The sequence below is a fragment of the Cylas formicarius genome, unplaced genomic scaffold (assembly GCF_029955315.1).
Source record: "Cylas formicarius isolate icCylForm1 unplaced genomic scaffold, icCylForm1.1 PGA_scaffold_7__23_contigs__length_41026272, whole genome shotgun sequence".
Classification (NCBI taxonomy): Eukaryota; Metazoa; Arthropoda; class Insecta; order Coleoptera; family Brentidae; genus Cylas; species Cylas formicarius.
Genome location: NW_026844352.1, coordinates 26,310,404 through 26,335,010, shown reverse-complemented (window position 1 = coordinate 26,335,010; position 24,607 = coordinate 26,310,404). Strand labels below are relative to the sequence as shown.

General features: G+C 32.3%; 1 protein-coding gene across 1 annotated transcript in view; it reads left to right on the top strand.

Annotated features, from left to right (window-relative positions):
• The first annotated feature begins 11,726 nt into the window (after positions 1–11,726).
• The window catches only part of LOC132705097 (uncharacterized), a 31,357-nt gene continuing 18,476 nt past the window's right edge, over positions 11,727–24,607 (top strand). The window contains exons 1-2 of the mRNA XM_060675528.1: positions 11,727–11,799; positions 12,162–12,403. Of these exons, the coding sequence (XP_060531511.1) occupies positions 11,727–11,799; positions 12,162–12,403 (315 nt within the window). The remainder of the gene's footprint in view (positions 11,800–12,161; positions 12,404–24,607) is intronic.

Sequence of the window (24,607 nt, the reverse complement as noted above, 5' to 3'; positions counted from 1 at the left end):
AAGATGCCATATCGAATTATTAAACCTAAAAATACCTCGTTTTATTTATAAGATTATAGTTCTCCAAACTACTTTAATTATTGTTGGATGGGACCTGCACTATGTAACAGACCAGAAATGCAAGTAATAATAATAACAAATATCAAAAGATTTTCACAAATATTTTTTTAAGTGACAAATCATGCACATAGTAACGTCGCACTTATCAAAAATATTTTATAATTTAGCTCAAGTATACCAAATACTTTAATACTTAAATAATTTGGAAACCGAATGAATTCACTAACGTGACACTTTTTGCCCGGTGTAAAGCCACGCATAGCAAAACGAGTGGGGGCAGTTGTTTAGCAAATAGTAGAAACAAACAAACCGAGAAACATAATTTCCAAAATTTGCATTCTGAAATCGACGCGAATCGTATACGTGGGAAACCATTAAATTTTATTTGAGCTTGGGTATCAAAACAACCTGACGCGTTAAAAGCAAACATATTTTAATTACGCATAAAAATTTGGAACAAGGTGCTAACGCGGTACTTCAATAGGCTCAAAGAGCTCAAATAAATAAAACAAATATAGGCGGTCCGGTACTGAAACGTTCTCATCGGAAATACGACTACAAAATAGCATACATTTAATTAGACTTTTTGTTGTTGCCTTGCCACGACGACCGAATAGGTACTAGACGAAAGAATGCCGCTCGTAGTTTAAATAAAATGTTATTTTCGAAACGAAGTTTTCTTTGCAATTCAATTATTTATATCCTGTAATAAAATAACTATTCTTGATCTCACTCTGTCATAGTTGTTGGTTTTGGCGAATATCTAGTTTTACAAGTTTCTTAACCTGACCAGAAAATCCCCGACAATGGACCAGATTTACTGTCAACTTTCGAAATAGGTATTACATTGTGACATTTTAACCAATAATCTTACATTCAAACAACACCCGACATGCATAATAACCGTTACCAGATATGATGTTTCGAGTGTGTGAGTGTGTTTATGGCAATATTATGCAACAAGCGCGGTAAACGGCACTTCACTCACGAGCTTATTTGACACGAGCGGAGCGCAGCGAAGCGAGTGTTTAATAAACGAGTGACTTAAAAAGTTTACCGAACGTGTTGCATACTATACTTTTTCTACGACCGTTAGTTTTTGGGTACATTTTTGCAAAACAACGCGAATACATTCACTGAAAACATCCGATTGCTTCCCAACCCGTGAGTAAAATACCGGAAAAGTCCGAGGTGGCTCGGATCCGTCGGAAACGAAACTGACGTGCTAAAATGACGCTTCTCGCACGCTAGATCGGTGTGTAATTAGGTATTTTACAGACAGGAGTATAAAAAACACACAAGTTAGTTTTTTCAGAAATACTTCGATCAGAGAACAAGGAATGTAATATCTCATAGGCAAATAAGCAGGTTAGTTAGGTCAATTTCAGAAGAAATATGAAGAAAATAAATGTGAAGAGTTTTGATTTAGTATTTTTCAAAACTAAACACTACTAAGTGAAGAGTGGTGGAAAAATAAAAAACATGTAATTAAAAAGCTTACCTTCATTCATGCCGCTGACGTTGTCAAGAAGTGGCGGAACTTAAAATTATCTCCACACAACTTGCAGTTCGTCCCGGGAAACCAGTCTGGCTTCCACAGCCCCCGTATGTCCTTCCTTCTTCGTGCCATTGTGATGGCCCGTTCCAGACATCACGCGTGTTCATTACTCGAAAACTTATTACTACACATACATTGAGTTTGATTTGGTATGAGCGGAGCTACTACTTAATAAACGAATGTCTGAAGAAGATACAAAACATCACGAATACATGCACTGAGTGATTCAAGTTGATTTTGTTATTAAAATACCATGCCTAAAATCTAACGAAAACATCCGATCGCTCCCAACCCCGGGACTAAAGTATCCGAAAATCCCCGAAGTGGCTCGCCATAGCGAATAATGATAATGGACGGAAACTCTGTAACTTGTATCATATTCCAAAGCGTTTCTCTAGACTTCTCGGCTATCATTCGCCAAGATTCGATTCGTCATTCGGGCATGGAAAATTATACTCCACGTGTTAAAAACATAGAAACAATGATGAAGAAAATACCAACCTAACCAAAAATCGTTTTTTATTTTGGTTGACTAATGTTTGTTAGTTCGTTTTTGTACATTTAAATTAATGTAATTTAATTAAAGTAAGCATAATAATAGAACAGAATAACCGCATTACAGGTAGGTATTTGTTATGTTCGTATTCTACTAAAATTTTAAAAATTTGTGTTCATAATCCCCAACTTAAATTACAGATGTATCTTGTTTTGAGAGATTTACTGCATAAGGAGGAGAATCGACGACGGATCTCAAATCTAAAAATTGCAAAAAAGCAATGAGAGTTAGAAGTGATCCATTTAATCTGCAAGAGAGAATTGTTTCGGCTAAATAAGGAGCTACTTCTCAATTTATTTAACGAATTCCTCCCACACAGGGAAAATAGTAATAGGAATTCAAGAATTCCAAAGCGAGCAAGAACTGATTGCGTAACAACCGTCTAATCATTGGATCTGTTTTCTCCAAACTCTGAACAACTGTCTAATCATTGGATCTGCATCATCCTCCCATTTTCATGCGGTGTGATAATGATGATATGTCAGCAGACAAGAATTTCATTCCAAAACATGATTGGAAACTCAATATGCTGTAGGTAAGCTCTACATATTTTTATTTTCTGCTCTTCATTATGTATAGTATGTGATATATCAATCATTGTTTTTGAATGAATATGATAAAAAAGTTGCACTCTTCAGCACTTACTTTATTTTTATGGCAACCTATGTATTTCGAGGTATATTTTAATTATACTTTTTTCCTTCGTTTGAGGTCAAAGGAATATATTGCCTGTTAGGGGATTTAGGATACATTACAACCCTGGGTCATGTCTTGTGACAAACCTGAAGTACTGTGGATGGACGCATTGGTGTTTTCAAAACTCGATTTAGATACATAATTGCGAGCGCAAACTATGTTATACCCCTCAGAAACTTGGCAGAATTATTTATACATCTGCCGTCTTAGGGTCAGAAATTGTTAATAGATATTTTAAACAATATAATAATCTGAACTCATAGTACGTTGTAGCGTTTTTATTATTATTTTTTAATTGCAAACAAAAAAAGACATTCACAAGGAAACTATTTATGAAAAGCAAATATTAACACAGAAAATAAAACTACAATATTGCAGGAACACGAACTAATTTAACGTTTTACATAACACAAAACCATTACATAATAATAAATGCAGACATTTTTAAATTAAAAAAAAATATTTTGACTCCAATCTCTTCAATAGTTGTGAAAACAAACCATTGTGTCTTTCTTAATTTTGACATATTCGAATATACTAGTAGAATAATCGACGTTCCAAACAAACCAATGAATACGTGCAACAGATGCGTTGTTTATAGAGAACCTCCTAGCGATCTTTTGCCTTGAAGTTCGGGAATACGTTTGACCCAGTGTACGTAGCTGAAAGCGCTTACAGAGTTTAAAAATGCTCCATTACCGAATTAATCTCTCCTTGTTCATATAAAACGAATTACAGAGTCCCACCCCGACACGTTTCGCAAGCTTGATCGGTGCGTAATTGTAAATTATTTAAACTAGGTACCATTCATTCATAATCTTCACAATTTAGGACTTGAAAAAGGGATATTGCCCGGCAATGGTGTGAAAGAATTACAGATTCATATGCCAAGACGCAGATAACAACAGGTCATTGAATTCACTCGACTATAATTAAACAGGCATTATTTTCAGTAGATTATGCCCAGAAATTTTAACAACTTTAAATTGAAAACCAAACACCTTAACGAGTAACACTATCTTTCTAAACGATTCACACCTAGTATGTGGTCTTCACGAAAACGCTTAATTACGAATTTCTGAACGTAAATAAATCCATAAATAAATAAAAATACTATCCGAGCGCTGTAACGTGATAGCATTTTCGTGATAATGTGGTGAATTTTTTATTTCGTTCCGGCATTTTGTCATAATTTACCGCTTTTTTTGTGTGTGACGGCCGCACTTTTATCACGCGTTGCTGAAATATTATATTTACGGTGAGCATACTATAAAATTAAAGAAGTTCTATTGGATTACACGAATGCATTATTTAAATGATTGCACGGTGAAAATATGAAATTTCATCTCTATAATAAACTTACTTGTTTGTGGTCGAAGGATGTCATAGAGTTTGTGATTCATTGAAACACGCCTCTCATTAAGAAATATCCAAGAAACTCGCATATGCTGATTATTTGAAACCGGGCTTAAAGAAAATGGCCAACCAAAATATCAGCACGATAATTTCGTAGTGGCATTTCAGGTACAAGACTTGTAAAAATATATTCTTCTTAACTGTCGTGTCTATGCCATCTAAACTATATGATCTATGTAGGTTGTTGTCATCCATTCAGTCTGGTTTTAGGTTTTACATCGAAGTTTTTCTTCTGCGTAAATGAAAGTCATGAATGACATTCTGGAGGCATCTGATCGTGGTGAGTTGACAGCCCTGATTCTTCTTTAACTGTCATGTAGTACCTTGGCTTCGGCACGAATTCAGAAAGTGTCTTTGGACCATTGCTGTTCACATTATAAGCAATACAGCTGATTTCTCACCTAAGAAACGCATCTGGCCTGGATCGCTTGTTTACAGCTTCCGAAAATCATTGTTTGGCAATTAATGTAAAAAAGAGCCAATACTATTGTTATAAGACAAACAGACAATCTCAGTACCTCCTTCGCCGTACCGCGGTCAAAAAGTTACGCGGAACACCATGCTGGGTACAATTGTACCCCTCTCTAATTTGTGGTATTTTATGCGACAAATAGATATACACTGTAGCAACAAAATTAAATAGTTAATGTAAATAAAATATGTGCAATGCATATTATATTTATTGAAAAAGTTGGACAAAATGAACAATTCTCAAAAATGTTTAAAAAAAGTTAGAACTCCTCTACTCATATCAATTCTTACGTTTTTCCATGCATAATCTGCAAATTATCTGTTTTACACTATGGTAAACTATGTAATTTTTTTGCAGTCGCAACATTGTTGTTTGGACTTGCGATCTTTCTTTCTATTGCAGAAACAGGTCGTTCAGGTTCTTCGGAATGGATTTCATGGTGCTTTTCCAATTCTGGAAACATTTATATCATTTATAACATTTATAACATTTATATGATTTGACACTGTGAGGAATTCTTGGTTCTGTTTTAAATCCTCTTATGACATTTTCCCTAATCAATGACTTTCCTAAATCCAAAAGAAATTTTCTTCTGCTTTCTTTGCTTTTTGATATTTCGTCTGGAAATTTTGCACTCCACGAAATAAATGCATTTAGTGCCGCCACGTCTAATAGCTGTCCAAAAATTGCCATCGGCCATCTATTACTAATTCGACGAGCTGAATATTCTTTTACTATTTTATCGGTAGTGTCTACAACACCTTTTATTTCATCATAATGAAGTATTATGTCAGGCTTGTACTTCATATTTTCTCCAGCAACAGAATTATCATCTGTAAACAACATAAGGACAGCCTTATTCTTGCTAGGCACATAGGACACAATTGTATGTTGTTTCCGAAAATCAAACATTGACGAAAAAATGGGCTTATTAGGTTTTGGCCAGAGTTCTTCGGGAATATAAGATTTATTTTTTCGTAATATTCCGCAAAGAGTCATTTGTTTCCCTAATAGTTTATCAGCTAGGGACAATCTTGTAAAGGAATTATTTGTGGTTAGGCCATATCCGGTTCCTAGATCTCCGACAAGATCTAAGACGACTCTTTCGCCTTGATTCTTTTCTGCTGTATTATAAGTATGGTTGCATATTTATTGTGTAAAAATTTTCACTATCTGCTACCGCCCAAATTTTCGGACCATATTTATCTGGTTTACTTTTCATATAAACTCTAAATGAACAAATTTAAATCCAACAAGTTCCTCGTCTACTGTAATATGGTTTCCGGTATTATAACGCTTTTTGCAATTGCCCAAAATATGTTGAAAATTTCTCTTACCGGTGCAAGCTTATCAGTTTCTTTCTGACTTCCCTTGTTTTTGGATCGTCAAAACGAAAAAAACTCGTCAACAATTAAAAACGTGAGCGAGATATAATTGCAGGAATAACTGGTCTAGTGTAACCTCTCTTGGTACACCACAACATTACTATCGGTTCTATTGAAGCTTGAAGGGCACCTAAGACCAATGTATGCCTTTATTTCAACAGTATCTGTTGGTTTCCATATGCGTTGTAGAGGTTGTGTTTGATTTGGGTGTTTTTCATTCCAAATGTTGAAAGTCTAAAAAATTGGACAGGGATAGGTATTATGAGTGAATAATGCCATATATAACGCGATAACTTTACCTCTTCTACCTTATTATTAGTATGCCAGAAACAATCTAAATGAATCAAGTTTCGAAGCAATATTGATACTGTGTTGACTTAGCCTAGGCTTTTTCCTAATTACATTTGCAACTGTTCGTCGCTTTTGTCCAAGTGGCATTTTATACCGTTTTGTGTTTTCTTTGGTTCGATAAAATAATCTACCTTCTTCTAAGATTTCTTCACTTATGTCAGTCTCTATTACACCGAACGACTGTCATTTCCTTCTTCCATAATCATATCTTCAGACACTATTTCACTCATTAGTTCTAGTCATTCAGTAATTATTCTAACTCTAAATCGGTTAATTTATTTGGATTGCGAATATTTATTTTATCAGACATTGTGTAACATTCCACTCTAGCGTTATGATTTCAAAAATCAAAAATGTCTGACACCAGCTTATATTTACTGTACTGTGTGCAAAAAATATAAGAAAAATTGTACCCCACACGGTACGACGAAGGTTAAATTATAACAGACTCTCAGAATTAAAATTTTACTTCCTAGAACATTTAAAAAGGCTGCTAGTTAATTGGTGAGCAGTTGATATGTACTCGCGAAATATAAATAATAAAAGGTGCATGTTTGACATGGATTTCTTTTCTATTCTTTTCCTTTTTATTAAACTGTTAACTATGACTGAGTGATTTACTCCTATAATATCATATAATTATTATACGGCAATTGTGGATTAAGTGAGGAAGTATAACTTCAATAGACATTCGTTACTGCGATCACTCGAAATAGGAATCAATGAAATTGCTATTCTATTTACAACAACTGTATTTGTAAAAAAAAGTCTAAAAGAAATTTGATTTAGATTCTGGATAATTATAGGCGCAAAATCAAAGAAAACGTAAAGTTTCCTGTGAAATGAATCGCTAATAACCAATACCCGTTCGTTGGGAAAATGATTCCAAAAACTAAACCAATTGAAAGAATTTTAACTTGACTTGTTTTTAAATATTGCGATAAGGAACAGGACTGCTATTAAAATAGTCATGGATGTTTCCTTGATCTAGTTTTTTTTATACTTGTGATGGGCGGGTACACCCACCGATAATAATATTCACCTTTTTGAACCATTCTTCGGTCGGTGACATACAAAATTCAGTATTTATTAAAAGTGTGGGCACCTAAAGATTTATGTCTCGAGTGATCCAATTTATATTCATACGTAACTTTAGCATTTCTGAATGGGTTCATAAGCAATATATCACTCTGCAAATTCAGAGCATTCACGACCACAACCTGCAATAGTAAAAAACGAGCCAGTGTTTTGGGTTGTTGCGTTGAGACGAATGACAATATCTTAGCACCAACGGCGAATAGTTTTTGTCCTATCAGATACGAATCGGTTATAAACTACAATTAAGTGATTTGTTCGTTATAAAAGCACTTGGTCATTTGATGCGAACGACAATATAAATTAAAACCGTCATCATAATGAAATTACTGAGCACCAGACCTAATCACCTGATTAAATAAACTTTACGATGTGCCAACTTTAAAACAAAATGCCTTGAATAGGCGAGTGCCGCATTGTATCTGGTAGTAATAAACTGGCGGCATTTGAAAAATCCAGGACACCGACAGCGGACATTCCAAGGCCCGATATTATTCTTATGGAACATTGTTTGTATATTCCACGTAAAAAAATTCATTTTTCGGGCCCAGTATTGTCTCATTATTGCAAACTCTATAAATCAGTAGTGGGACTGCGGGCGTCATAGAATTCTACGACCGGTTATCCGCTCGGCTTAGATTTTTGGTTAGTTTATGAACGTTTCCGTACCATAGAATAAGAGATTTTTTTACAGTGCATGTAAGTAATACTTGTTGGTGTTTTTATTTGTGCTTTCGATTTGGTTAGCGTTTTATGTCAATATTATTATTAATTAATTTCTTATTGAAATAAGCTATAAATATTAAATAGCATAGCGTCTTCGCTGATAATTCGACATGCGGGAGTTGAAGTTAAGTTTTTACTTTTTTTCAGTTTTCTGAAACTTGTCCGTGAAAACCTTCAAAGTGAATTTGATTGTGTCCTCGCAAAAAGGTTATAGAGGTAGGCCGTAGATGACACAATGGGTACCGGGTGTCCCCAACACTCAAGACGGACATGAACATTATTATCAGTTTCGAGATCATTCTGCTTCATTTTACAGTTGCACAATAAAGCTAAATCCAAAATAAGTGTAATATATTATATATTATAATCATAAAAGTCATGGGGATACCTAATTAAATTTCGTTCCACAAGAACTTTTAACTCTTCATATATTGAAAGTGTCTAAGTACTTCAAGTTAACTAAACCTCATAGCTACTTTATTTTCTAAACTGTTTATTATTAACCAATAATACTGTATATATTTAAACACTTAATCTTACAGATTAAATATCATTTTCTTTAATTTAAAGTCTTTCATCGAACAAGGACCACTGTCTTCTTTGACTCTTACAAAATACATTAATTGGGTATTGAATAAAAGTATATTTTTATTGCTATTATTCATTGCCAATATTTGATAATAGTTAAGTAATTAAAGAAGTAAAAGTAAAGTAAGTAAGAAAAAGAGGCCAATCATTTTGCTTGCTGGATTGATTGCATTGTTCCCCTTTAACATGGAGTTCGTGATTGAGGTTTTAATTTCCATAATTACTACACACCTGCAAACGCTGCAAAGTAGTTTGTAATACACGCTTTACCTAGAACCAAACATTCTAAATCTGCCCACGATTCGCGATAACAGACAAACTCAGTGCACGTCAATTGGAATTGCGTGGGTTTCATAGAAGAATTCGAATTACTTTACCTCTATTACAATATACAAGCCAATGGGCACCGTATTCTAATTCTAAGCATTTGTAAGTCCGGTACCACAAGTACAAATACGTTAACACTCCGGTTTAATCTTATTGCGAGTAACGTTCCAGAACTAAAACCATTATAGCCCGCTGAGCTGTATAGGAAAAATTGTATTGTAATAAATAACATACGGATTTGTTCGTCTACTAGTACAGTACAGCAGCCACCAAGTTGATATTTATCACATTTTTTTGTTTTTATAAAAATTCCTAACGAAATCATTCATATATTAATATTAACATATTAATTACATTTATTATAAAGCCTACAGCAATAATTTGATTTTTTTCATTAGTTTGAAATGAGTGCATGCAGTTTTAGGGAATTCTTGATCATTTGTATTTGCAACAAAAATTTTGAAAACATCTTTTTTGTACTCCCCAGATTATGCGAGGCACTTCCGACATTACTGGTACTTTAGTCATGGGTTTAGAGGCGGTCGGATATATTTAATTTTAATTCTGATGGCTACGGCATAGTGAATGCATTCATGCTATTTTGTAAAAAGTGTCCCAAAAAACTAATAGTCGTAGGAAAACTTACACCACTTTGATACGGTTCTTCAGTAGTTACTTGTTTATTAACGACAATCATTAACCAAACTCGTAACTAAAATTCCACCAATAATGTGTATTTCTAAATTTTAAATTTAGCAGATAATAAATAATATCAACCGATATATAAATGTTTTGTTGCTAAAGAAAATATTGTAAACATACATGTATGCATTTAAAAAAATATTTCTTCTTTCGTCTGTATTTAAATTGAAACATGGTGAGATATAGAGATAGAATAAAAATTTTCATTTAGTTTTTGTCTACCTTTGGTCCACATAAAAGTAGCTTTAATATATCAGACATGTCTTCTTATCCTAATTTATCCTTAATCCTGATCGTTAATGTCCCAGGTATGCATATTAGATTTATTGCGGGTGAGTTATATCTTTAAAATGCACGCCAATATCCAATGTTTTGAATTTAGTTTCAAACAAATATTTTGCTCAAATAATGATTCATTTTAGGCATACGATAGTGGGGTATGATAATGACATTTTAAGGGTTTCGTTATCTTTGCGCCCATTAATTGGCAATAAACAAATCGATTGGCCAGTCTCATCTTAAATACCCTTTCTCGGCAGCGCACTTGATCATTAGGGTTCAATTACTCTTAGGGGTAAAAGTATAAACGAAACTGGTCTTGGGCAGTTGATAATTCTTTAGCAGTGTTTAAAGGTGTGTGCTATGTATCAGTGTGAACCAGCGTCATACCATTATCGACAATTTCCAACCGATGGCAATTTCGCACATTCTGGCATGCCATATCATGTACCTTGGGTAAGTCATTTTGATTTAGTTTGTTGAGTGCCCTAACATTTCCCAAAATAATTAGTGTGTGTCTACTTTTATATGATATCAATATCATCAATACAAATTATATTAAGAAATGATTGTTGAACCAAATAATAGAGGGTTTAACCAAAAGCTTTGACAGATTCCATCTGTGAATTCTAAATATAATCAGGAAGCGTTTTTTTTTTAATTGTACTGTAGGGATCTATATTTCAAAGCACATTTTTGCGTTGAGTCTTGAAGCAAATAAAATGAGAAACAGTCAAAATAAAACTTTCTCCCAGGCTTTTCTTTTGTCTTTTGTAGATTTTCCTCTTGAAAGGTTTAGCATAAAAACCACGGCACGATTCTCATCTTTTCTTAAGTGATACATAAACAGAACAGTTGCCGTTGTATTTGTAGGCTTTTCCTTCAAAGTCGATACCCTAGTGAATCCATAAAGGAACTACTTTTTTAATGTAATATCAAGAAATATCACAATTATACAAAGAATACAGGAAACTCACATGAAAACAATGCAACTGTTCCAAATTGCATTTACGAAGTAGGTTAGTAGTCTCATTGATTTGTAGACTTTTCTGCTAATTAAATTAATTGCGAGATATAGATTGCACAATTTCAGTTATTGCAATGATCAACAGAGCATTTCTTAATAATGTCGCATGTATATACAGGGCGTTTCACATACAATTATCTTGAAACGTATTTGATTGACGAAAATAAATTACATACAATTAAATTTTTTTTTGTAATGCCATAACACTTGCTTAGTTCAGGTAAAAACCGTATAGAGTGACATCTATGTCACATTTTATTAAGTATAGGTGGAATATGGTATTTAACATTATCTTTTTCTTCCTTTGCTTTTTCGAATATTTTCGACATGTTCTTTTAAGATTGACTGATTTTACCTTTTACTTTAAGTATGTAGCTAATTCGCACCAATCTTGTTCAAAACCATTTATTATCTTTCAATAGCATCAACCAGTGCCTTTCTCACAGAACGGGTTATGGAATCAGCCAAGGTTTTCGGATGGATCAATAATGTCATTTCAAAGCCATCATGTTCAGAACAACCCGTTAGTCTATACAGATTTGTATCAGGCTGGTTTACCACGTAAGTAGATGCAAAGTTATTCGACCAACACTACTTCCCATAATGAAAATCAAGTGATGTATTTCAAATTTCAATTTTTCAATTGAGATCTCAGTAACGGTAAAAGATACAGGGCAACACAATTCGATGCAAACTTACTGGCAATTGGATATTGTTTAAAACCGGTCTTCATCTATAGTACTTCTGGAAATATGCCAGGATTTGAAAAATATTTTAATTGAATTTCATTAGAGATTAGATCCATTCCGCGTCCTTTATCCTTTCTGATATGCTAATAGTAAGATTTAAATTTGAAATGCTCTATATACCATCCCTTATTTCCAAACTTAGTGCACTGATATGAAAATAATTTTCTATTTTAGCGATGCAGCTGCAGGGCGAAGGGCCATTCTTGACGATGTGTTACTTTCCACACTCCGACTTTGTAGTTCCGGCTCCGCCAGTTTCCAAATACACTAAGAAAAAGCGTAGATCATTTGTCTTACCGATTGTCGATCCAAAAACGGGTCGAAATATATTGGACGATATTTTTGTTCAAACAGATATTACGCATCTCTCATCAGCTAACGTGACGTCATCGAAACAAGAATCTCCAAGAAAAGAGGTATTTGATCGATAATAACGAATAATAACAATATTAATAAGCCATTTATTAAAAAAAAGCATATATGTTATTTTGGAAAAAAATATCTGAAATATTTTATACATATATTTAAAAAACTATATAGAAAAGTGCAAAAAGAAGAAAAATAAACTCTACAGAAATCTAAAACAAATTTAAAACCGCCACAGGGGTAATTTTAACTTCAAATTTAAATTTTACAATTTTTCTACCTATAATAATGTTACCATACAATGTTAAAGGGCAATTGAAATGTTAATTATATAAGTTAAGCCTAAAAAAATGTTTAAGATTATATTAAACGTGTTTTCAGTTATTATTTTATTAAGTTCGAGTGGAACTTGGTTGGAACTGGTCAAAAATCATGTAAAAACTGTAATAATAACGTGGAATCCAAAATTAACTTTTCCCCTAAATACGCTGCCTTATTTATTAATTTATTAAATTTTGACAAGATTTACATATAGTTAAACATACTATAGTTGAGGCTAGTCTTGTAAATTGTTCTGATTTCCTTAATAGTTGTCTTGTTTCAGATACAAGCCGGTGTGATTTCAAAAAGTAGACAAGAAAACTAATAATGATACTTTTACGTCGCCTGTATGCTCAAAAGAAAATTTGTAAATGCGTACCGGAAGCCAGTATAATGAAAAGAAATATAAATATTCTATACTTAATATTTTCTAACGTTGTTGAAGCAAGTTTGTGAATTTTCAGAAAGGAAGAGGTGTTCGATCGGGCATTTGGTGTGCCTTAGACCTAGTTTTGATTCAGAATATATTCAGCTGCTTTGCTGTTACTTCATTTTCGAATTGTTCAAAATAATAGAAAAAGGACTGCCTAGGTTAGAAATATTGAAGTTTGTATGATTTATATTTATATTCGAATCCACAAGTGCATAATATTACATTTTTATTATCTTAATATTAGTCACATTCAGATGTAATTTTAGTACTGTCATCCTAAAAATATATGTACGATTATAAAAATGATAATAATGAGATTGATCCTCTTTGAGGTGTTGCATGTTGTATATATATTTATTTACATAAAGTTTTATCCACGGTATTATTTTCTTAATATTTTTGTTAGTTCACCTTTAAATTGGCTGCACTAACAACCAGCAGTGCCGCATTGTCGAACCAACACATTTCAGGCCGTTTATTAAATTAAATTAGTTTTTTTATATTCAATTTATTATTACAAATTTGAAAAATATATACTACCGACTAGATGTGGTTTTATTTTGCAGGAATTTCCTTACAGCACTAAAAACGTACGTTGTAGGTTTGCCTTTCGTTTTTATTTAAACTAATATAAACACTACAAAATTTATATTTATAAATTTATTCTTGCATTCCTAAAAATAAAACATTACTTGCTTCAAAATCATTATTAAAACGGTGAAAATAGAATAGAAATATTAGACTTTCCATGAATTTATTATATCTCACGAATAATATCACGCGCATCATTGTTGGTACGTGGATACACCACACGGTTGCATTAGTTGTTGTACGTAAGTATAAAGCATTTCTTCGCCTACATCGAAGCACCACAATCCGGTACCCAATTAACTGTGCTAGATTATATACGATCATATTACCACTGAATTACGATACGACCCGAGAGAAAACTGTGTGCCGCGTTATCTCTTTCTAATCAGTGGCATGGTAGCTGGGTAGGGCGTGTAGTGTTTGTCATGGCCGCCTTTATGGCTCAACCTGATTTTTGGGTCAAAGATTTTTGGACATACCGCTAAATAATCCGTATGTAGTAAACGCCTTAATTGGCTGATGTATGACTTATATGAATGGAGCTAGTGATAAATAGAAATAGATTTACAAGTGACGACTAAGCGTTCTTCCGCCATTGACGTTGCAAACTTATGTTACGTTGATGTTACTCTCTAGACCGCGTATATCTACGTGTTCTAATTCCCTCTGCATTGAATATATATATATATATATATATATATATATATATATATATATATATATATATATATATATATATATATATATATATATATATATATATATATATATATATATATATATATATATATATATATATATATATATATATATATATATATATATATATATATATATATATATATATATATATATATATATATATATAACAAAGCAAGGGATAATTGTCCCGACGTTAGCTAATACACTTATTAGAACTGGAAAGTGCTTTGGAACGGTTGCACGTTTTTGGGAAAATACGAGTTTATCGTAAATAATAGAAAGTAGAGTGTTTAGAAACTTACAATTACATATAACCGCTACGAATATATGCCGCTGGTAAAATCTAATTTTTATATTTTATTAAATTACTTTATGGATACTTTTTATATAAAATATACCAGAATATTTTGTTTACATTTAAATTTGATGAAATTTATTCACACCTAATTTCAATCAAGGTCGATTACTTTATCTTTTCTTTTCGTCAGCTGTCAGATATCATCGTTTACTAATAAATCATAACTGCTAAATGTCAGAATTTAGAATTTCATGGAATATCCTTTGACTTTTAATTTTGCCGTAAAATTAAATGTGGCAGGATAACAACAAATGTTAAAGAAGGATAATTCTAAAACTTTGAATTTTTCATGCCTGTTTGAAACTTCACGTGTATCTTTGGCAAACACAAAACGGATCTGCGTTCTGCCCGATTGTCTTGTACTTAATTACACACTTTGACAAACCTAATGTTTCTAGAAAGAAAATCATTAGAAAATTCCAAGCAATCAGGTAAGTAAGTAATAAGTAACGCGATTTTCGAAATAATCGCCATAATTCTTAAAAACCACAATATCTTGACAAATTTTTATTATTTAGCTATGGCCTGCCCATGTTGTATAACAGTAATTACTTTTTCAAGACTCAAAAGAAGTTTTAGTGAATCTCTTTATGACCTATGGATAATATCACAAAAATTGTAAGCGTAAGCACTGAATATGTCTTGGCGAAACATATGCCAGATTCCGATCGGAATTCAAGAAACAAACAAATTATTAAACAACATTTCGAAATCCTTATAATTTCTACAATTCTACAACGTTTTAAATAACCTTATAGGATTTTAAACCCTTTACAGGGCGAACCCTTTGAAAAAGGGTTGTTTTGTTCATTTTTCGGTGTTGATCAGAATCATTAATTTTAGGCTATATTGTGTACCGTGAACCAAATTTATACAATCAAAATTTCAGCGTTTTGTGAGTGCAATAACTTAACAAATAATAACAAACTTAAGATTTGGAATACTGTACTAGAAAGGTATGAGTAAGTATCAAGCCAAATTAATCAGAAGAAAGCAATGAATCTAAAAATGTAGTAAAATGTAATATCATATATATAAGGATGCTATATGCTATGGTTAGAAGGGGCAAAGTTGACAGAACGATTTTTTTATGTTCTTCGTGAATTTCTAAACTACCATCGTCAGTCACCCAATATTAGATTAATTGTATAGACGAATTAGGTGTTCGTGTCATTGACAACCGTTCCTCTTCCTTTATTGTTTAAATTTGGAAATGTATTTGCTTTTATATCGACCACTCAGATAAGGAACGCGAGAGCATCGAACAAACGAACGCTTCCTTTGTTCGTTTTAAACCAAAGCGACCGAAGCGCAGTCTTAATCACCGAAGTTCGTTTAAAATATCAATTTGCCAGAGGGAGATTTAGCACAAAGATCTCTATCTATTTTTACAATAATTAATGAGCTCGTGTTATTAACTTTAATCGTTTCACTCCTCTGATAGCTTCGGTTCATTAGTCATCTCACGTGATAATGCAAACATGCAAAGTAAGTGTGAATGTTTAGAGGATGTAAACACGTTAAGCACCACACGAACGCCACATACCATGATTAAGCTATTAAAATAATTAAACAAGAGAGCGTTAATAATAACAAACAATGAGCTCGTGGGTGTCAAAAGTTACAATTTTATCCGTGGAAGAATCTACGGAAAGAGGTTTTTGCTGTTTCTCGCATCGATGGACGGGAATATAAGATGAACGCCGCGATTTATGTGTAGCTTTTGCGTTATATCATATAAAACGTAAATAATTTAACGCCTTGAAATTGTCGGGTAGGAGTGAGAATAAACTCCTCCACTACCTGACATAATATCGTTAACACCCACTAAACTATCGTCGTTTATTTAAGTATACGTTTGCCCGCCGGATCGAAGAAAATTTCTCATATTGCGCCGGTAATTTCGGGAAATTTTACGACATTAACGAGGCGTTGTAAGATAATTGCAGGAAACTGCGATTGTTCGCCAGTAATAAAATTATATTTTTGTCCGTTAACAATTGTCATTAACTTTAATCGTGTTACATGACCATAATTCTGGGGTTTTTAGTGTTTGCTGGGAGTGGGTACAAACTTTACAAAACGATTTTGGCTACTTGGGCCTCCAATTGTAATAAATCCCTGCTTTTCCAAACAGTTTTCTCCTTTTTCCTGTTCCTTATTTTACATCAATAAAGGTAGTCATTGTTGTTATTCATTCATATTATATTTCTTTTAACTCTGAGTTTTCTTTAGTTTAGTTTTTTTAGTTTAATTTTTTCAAAACCAAATTTTTCTGTTAAAAGAAAAATTATTGTGATTGTGTCATACTAAAAGGCAACAACTACAACACTGGCGAAAATTTTTAGAAAAAGAGTGCGGTGCTTCTGTCTGATCCGGAAGTATTAGATTTTATTCCGAACAAGACATTTTTACTTATGTCAAGTCTAGCAAGGCTCTGTATAAAAATGAATCAGCGAAATGTAGCGATTAATCATCTCCTTGCATTGCTGCTAACTATATGTACAGGCTGCACTTACCTACTCAAAATGATAAGCAACAAGCTAATTCTTTGGGCAAATTGCTATATCAGGAAGCTAACAAAATGCACAGGAATGCCACATGCCAATTTAGTGACCATTCAAAAATGATCGTAACAGTTTAGTTTTTAGCTAAATCTGGGGATAATTAAATATGTAATTTGAAATTGGTCCTACAAAAAAATAAGTTCGGTATAGGGTGTCCACCCGTTCAAAGTTGGATCAATTATTTATTTATAAAAACTGATGAGCAAAAATGGATTTTTATTATTATTTTATTAATACATTTTAATGTAGCTTGCCAATAATTTTATAAATAAATGCTTATATTGTTTTACAAACAAAGGGGTAGGTTTTTAACAATCCAACGCTTAACAAGTTGATCTCACGTTAATATGTTATTTATCAACAACTTTTAAGTGTACTTTAAAAAAAAACTTAACACTTTATGACCATCTATTAATAAAACATATTACATATGACTTCTTTTTTTGTAGGACAAATTACAAATTATATATTTAATTATCTCCAAATTTAGCTAAAAACTAAATTGTTGCTGATCATTTTTGAATGGTCACTAAATCGACATACTTCTTATTTAATATACAATTTTTGTAACTGGGTTAGTTTACGGGTGGGAAGGTTTTTACAAAAAATTGTTCTTTTAATAATATCTTAAAAGCAATTTTACCAATTTTGATAATACTTGGCGCTTATATTTGCGGTACAAGACGTTTCTTTTAGTGTAATCGTAAAAAAAATTAAGTCCAGTGACATTTTAATACCCAATCTAATTGATGTTTTGTTTAACAATTAAACAATTTGAGCTTAAGTTGAATTCTTTCGCATTGCGCTTGGTTTATGAGGTAAAAAATAAAAACGCTGTAAGTGCCCCTCGAAACCAATTCATGAAATTTATTTTATTATTTATTAGAACGTAATTACTCTAAAACAAGTCCCTTGTTGCCAAGAAGTGAGCAAAATTTTATCATTAATTATCAATTAATAAAAAAAAGTCTTCTTCTAAGAATTCTGTTTAGTATACAAAACAAAAAAGTTATATTTTTAACCGGATAATCTATCCGCAAAGTTTGACCCTTTGACCACGAGTCTGGTGTATATTGTAATTTCTAACTTTATATTAATTTGTTTAATGGACTTTAACATTTGTAAAATTTTTTTTTAGTATTTTGAGAAGGACGATACAAAATCCAGTAATCAATATATTAAATAATACTTACCATTTAGGGCACATCAGTGATATCTATGTGTCAATATAACGTATGTAAGTATTATTATTTCATATTAATTGTTAAGAACAAATGTTTTCTCATTTTTTCATTTATTACTAATTTGTTGTTATTTATTTATTTAATTATTTTTTAAATGGTTACACCATTTTACAAATTTTTCTTAAATATTATTAACCTTATAGTAACTATAATTAGGAAATAATAACAAAAAGAGAATAAGAAACTATGAACAGTAGAAAATTACATATTATTCAGGAGGCACACTATTTGAAACATCATTAAGTAATGTAAGGATAAAAAAATCTTAGTACTACACATCAATTTAACAAAGTTTGTCTTAATTTAATTTTAAAGTTATTATAAGGAACATCGAGGTAATCATTGGTATTGTATTTATTTATTAAGGAGGCTCGCCTATTTAAAGGCTTATTCTGAGGTTGTCGTGTATTACTCAGTACAGGGGACAAAGAAGTGACCAAAGGTGATAGCACCAATTATTATACGAAAGACAAAACATAAGTCCATAAATTTTCTACGGTCCTTGAGAGTACGCAGTCCATGAAGCCCCTTTACTTCAATGACATTCATTTGCAAACCCATCCTATACCTAAAATACCTTAAAAACTTGTTCTGCACAGCCTTGATTCGGTGGTTGTGAATTTCATAAAAAGGAAACCAGATTGTTGATCCATACTCCAAGATGGATCGGACATCCTAAATTCTCAAAATCTCCAAACATTCTCCGCACCATACCGAACATACGGTTTGCCCGGCTAATGATATCCTCAAAGTGCCGCTGAAAACGTATTCATCCGTAATGATACCTAAATCCTTTATTACTTGTCCTCTCTTCAACATACAGGATTTTTACGTTGAAAGAAAACCATACAGGTATATTTTACAGTATTTAATTTTAAATTGTTCATTCCACAGCACTGCACTAGCGAATTAATATCTCTTTGTAGCATCAACTGACCGGATACAGCGGTAAATTTTTTTAAATCATCTGCAAAAAGTGAATAATCTGACTCCAAATGATGGTCTATATCGTTTACCAGAAGAAGAAACAATGTTGGGCCCAGATGGGACCTCTGAGGCACGCCAGATGTTTCGTCTATGTTGGGAACCCTAACCTGCTGATTACGGATTACGGATTGCGGATTAATTAAAAAATTGCAATTACCATATGTTCCTACAATCATAGTTTTCCACAAAAGAAACAATTTATTAGAAATATATTAATCCCAGTAAAATCATATTATAGGTATGGTCTGTTCATACAAATAAGAAAGTGACCAATTGCTTTTGAATGGGATTATCCAAGGGTGGTCATTAACATACAATGCAGCAACCTAAAGTTTCGGAATTTAAATTCAGATAAAATTCTGGTCCGTAATAGAAAATAATTTTATATCTGTTTAATATTCTTTGGTTCGGTATACTACTTGGTTTAAGTTTATTAGTAATCATTCTTATTTCGTGTGTAATCAGCGTGTGTTGAATCGTGTGCGAATTATGCAAAAAATGTGCGAGTCTAGTATATCTCAGGAGATGCTCCCGCCCAAATGTGGAAAACACTGTTCTATTGAGACTAAGGAAGTTATAAACAATATTTGACTCTCATAGAACGTGGTGCCAGAAGAAACGGCCATGTTGGCGAAAATTCCAACATTAACTGTATGGGAAATTGTGAATAATCCCATTTCAGCGAGGAAAAAAAGAAGCGATGCTGACATTTTCTCGAGTGTAGATGAAAGTGATCAAGATATAATACAGCTTAAAATATACTAGTTATACGAGGAACAAAGCATGCCTACATTAGATATCTTAATTAGGAAGCTTGAAAAAGATGAAACCGGTGTTAAATGTGGCAGAACTACCTTATGGAAGTGTATTCAACACATGGGTTTTAGATTTAAAGAAATTGACAATTGACGGAAATGGCGACTGGAATATCTATAAAAAATTAGTTTTTGCAGAGAACAACAAAGGCCAATTATTTACTTGGATGAGACCTGTTTCGACACTTACGATACCCCGGAAAAGGGTTGGGTTGACTCAAGTGATAATTGCATGCTGACTCTAAAGATGGTTGGATTCCAAATGGACTTTCTCTGGATTACCATGAAGACACCACCGCTGATTTATTTGAAACCAAACTAGTTCCAAACGTTCCTCCTAATAGAGTCATTGTAATGGACAATGTAAGTTATCACAGTGGACAGTTGACTAAAACCCCTTCCTCATATGACACAAAAGCAACAATCCAAAAGTACATCTATAATAACGACATTTATGTTCACGAAGATTATACCAAAAAGCAATTAATTGAGGTTCTACAAAGCTTGAACCTACAAAAGGAATACGTCTGTGATAATTATGCAAAAAATCTAGGGCATACCGTTTTAACGCTTCCACCTTACCACTGTATATATAATCCCATTGAATATGTTTGGCACCAACTGAAATCTGCCATTTGTCGTAACAATGTTTTTTCCCGTGTTAACTCCAATGTCTTCCAACTTATAGAAACTGAAGTTTTTAACATCCCTTCACAAAGTTGGGCAAATTCTGTTAAACATATAGAAGAAGCAGAACAATCTTATATCCATATTGCAAATAATATAGAACAAATAATAATTTGAACAGGCGATGATAGCGATAGTGATAGTGTGAATAGTGCGATAGTGCGATAGTGTGATAGTGTGATAGTGTGAATAATTTTAAGTAACTTAAGTAAGTAATAAAAATAATTTGTAATTTTATTTTAGATTTAAACATAAATACATACATAAATAAATAAATATTGTTTAGTATCTTTACTAACAAAAGCCCAAATAATTAAATTCTAAGTAAAGTACGGACCTGTTCGGCCATATTTCACTCTTACAGCTTGCCCGGGTCTTTCCTTAATTCGTATCAATTAGTCACTTTCAACAGACTTTAGTCAATATTGGGGAAAGAGATGTAAATTTTCCCTTCTATCCGGTAAGCAAGTAAAATCAAAAATACGATGCCTTCAATATTTTTTCTTTCGGAATATTCTCCATTCGAATGGTACATTGTAAGGTTTTCGTTGAGAGTTAATAGAATCGAGACAAACGTGGCCAATATAGAATGCGTGCGTGTAACATTACTTAGTCGCGTTAAATATGTAACAGTGATTATTCGGTATAATTTTCCGCATTAGTTGTTTTCGTGCATCGGGTCGGCAGCGCTGCATTTCCGCTCGAGCGAATTTTCAATTGTTTCTATTCATTTGTATTCTCGGCCGATTTGATAACAAAAGAAAGTTTTACGGAAACCGTTTAATGGCCTTATTTAAAGCGAACGCCATTTGTAACATCACAATGAGTTAGATCTGTGTGCGAAGATATCGTTCTTTAGTTTTGTGATTAAATTATTTCCACAGCCATATTTTATAACGAAAATAGCGAGATGGGAAATGATAGATTGATTTATTTTAAAAGTCCTCGATCACGTAGACAACACAAGTCGCGGCTACTTTTACCTATATGTTTTTCGTTTGACCAAAGGACGCCGAAAGAAAAATACAACATAACTGCACGCACTGTCTGGCCATTTAACCGATACAAGCACTACTAACTTTCAATCAGTAACACAAATCCCAATTTTTTTCGTGTCAACTTGGGTTTCACAGAACATGCGACTTAATGACAGTTCTAAGAACTGCCGACGCGCGATATATGCGAAACGGTTCCTCCACTTTGACAATTTTTTTTTACTCTTTACACACTTCTGTCAACGACTCTTACATGTTGCTGTTTGTTGTTTTTCTAAAGTTTTCGTAATAAGTTGCAATAAAAATTTCACTCGCTGCCATTTAACCGAAAATGGATGAAGCAAGCGATACTTTTTATTTCTCTCCATGCTTAAATTTTTAATCCGGAATTCTTCAAATACCGCCATACTTTTCGTTTCCTGGCCATATGTTATTCAATCACAATTTAAAAGAATAACAATAATTTCGTATAAAAAAATATCTTAATGATAGTTTGATGGATATTTGCGTAAACTTTATTTAAAAAAAAATACTCAATTTCAATTCAGAAGTTTAAATGTTAGAAATGAAGGAAACCATTCCAAACAGAATAATTTAATTTAATTTTTAGTCCGGAATTCTTCGAATAACGCCATACTTTTCGTTTCCTAGCCATATGTTATTCAATCACAATTTAAAAGAATAACAATAATTTCGTATAAAAAAATTATTTCTAAAAGATATTATGATGATGATGATGAAGTTTAAATATTAGAAATGAAGGAAACCATTCCAAACAGAATATTAATTTTAGAAGATTTGTTTAATAAATGGGCAATAATGTTTAATATTGTTCCCAAGTTCTCAATGTTTTCACAAACAAATCTTTCATCTAACTGGGTTACCGAAATACAAACAATTGTAAAAGAATAAGAGGAAGTCAAAACCAAACCAAACCAAGCATAAGTTACAAATTCAGTTTTCAAACTAATAATATCGCAGATCGGTTGGGGAAGTGTTGTACCCAAATCAGAGCAACCGTCATAACAGAATTCAAATTTCACGTTTGTCTTTTTATTCGGTCCCATATATCTTCAGCTATTTACATAAATATAACTGAATATCAAAACGTGCATAAACATTTCCCATTTAAATTTGATTAAGTTACCCAGTTGGAATGAAACGTAGATAATATCGTACCTGATTTGTTTGTTAACACACATTTAATACTGACATAAGTAATGTATTACAGCCCATTTTTTTTATCTGATGGTATCTAGGATATGACTCCGAGCAATTAAAGTAGACATGTAAAGCAAATTAGATCCAAATAAATAAACATGCGTTAAAAATTGATATATTTTTCGTACGCGCGTTTTGACGGGTAACATATGTTCATCCGAAATTTAATTAAACATGGTCCACTAAATCGAATAACAGTTGAAATGCAAATTTGAAGTTCGAAAATCCTTTAGTTGGCTAGAGCTATTAGGACTACAAATTTCTTAATTAGTGTTTTAAATATCAATTTTAAACACAAAAGTTCATATAAATTTATTTTTTAAAAACTGTGACTTTTGATTTTTTTTATTTGCGATATATATACATAGGGCTGTTGATTATAATTATTAAGTCCAATATTATCCAGACCAGATTCCTCAGCAATATTAATTGCAAAATATGCACTGATATTTTTGTCAATATTTTTTTCAGATTAAGCAACCAAAAATAATAAATATTTCGTTATTTTTTATTTATATCTCGCTTCATTTTTATAGAAAAGAAAAAAAGAACAAGTGATGCTCTGTATTTTAAAAGCCCATGATTTTTTGTAAATTTTTAGACACTAATTTGGTGTGCTGTTGGCGACAACCTTTCAATATTGATAATATTAAAATATAAGGAGATTCCCCCCAATAATTTAACCATATTTTTTAATAATAATAATAAAAATACTGTTTTTCTTTTTCACAAATATAATACATTCATAAGCTTATAAATAAAGCTGGTAATATGAATGAAAATTATAAATACTAAAAAAAATAGAAATAGTTATAAATTAAAATAAAATCAGCTTAAAGGAAAAAAATCGCAAGTTCAATAACGACAAACAATATGCGATTTATGAAGAACATGACAAAAACACATCACACCTAAGCTTAACTTCAAGAGTTTTAATTTTACCAACTCAATTCCGTCAATAACGTGGAATCCAAAGTAATCACAAAGTTCCTGTTATTAATAATATGTTTTTTAAAGAAAGTAATGTTATCCTGATCAAATTTAGGTTTTGAATAAAGTGTAAAATAAAAAAAAAAGCCTTGCTATAGTCAGCTGAAAAGTGATTAATATTGCAAATCCTTAATCAATTTCATGTTTAAGTGTGGTAATGAAAACTTGATTTTTTTTGGAAACAAACTTCAGCAACGACGTACATGCATTCCTTAAAGCAAAGCAATTGCGGATATTCACGGTTAATGTAAGCCACGAATCACTTTTACGTCCGACATACGGAAGAATCAAACAGATACACGTCTCCTCGCTAATTATGCACATTTCGCAGAAATGTGCAATT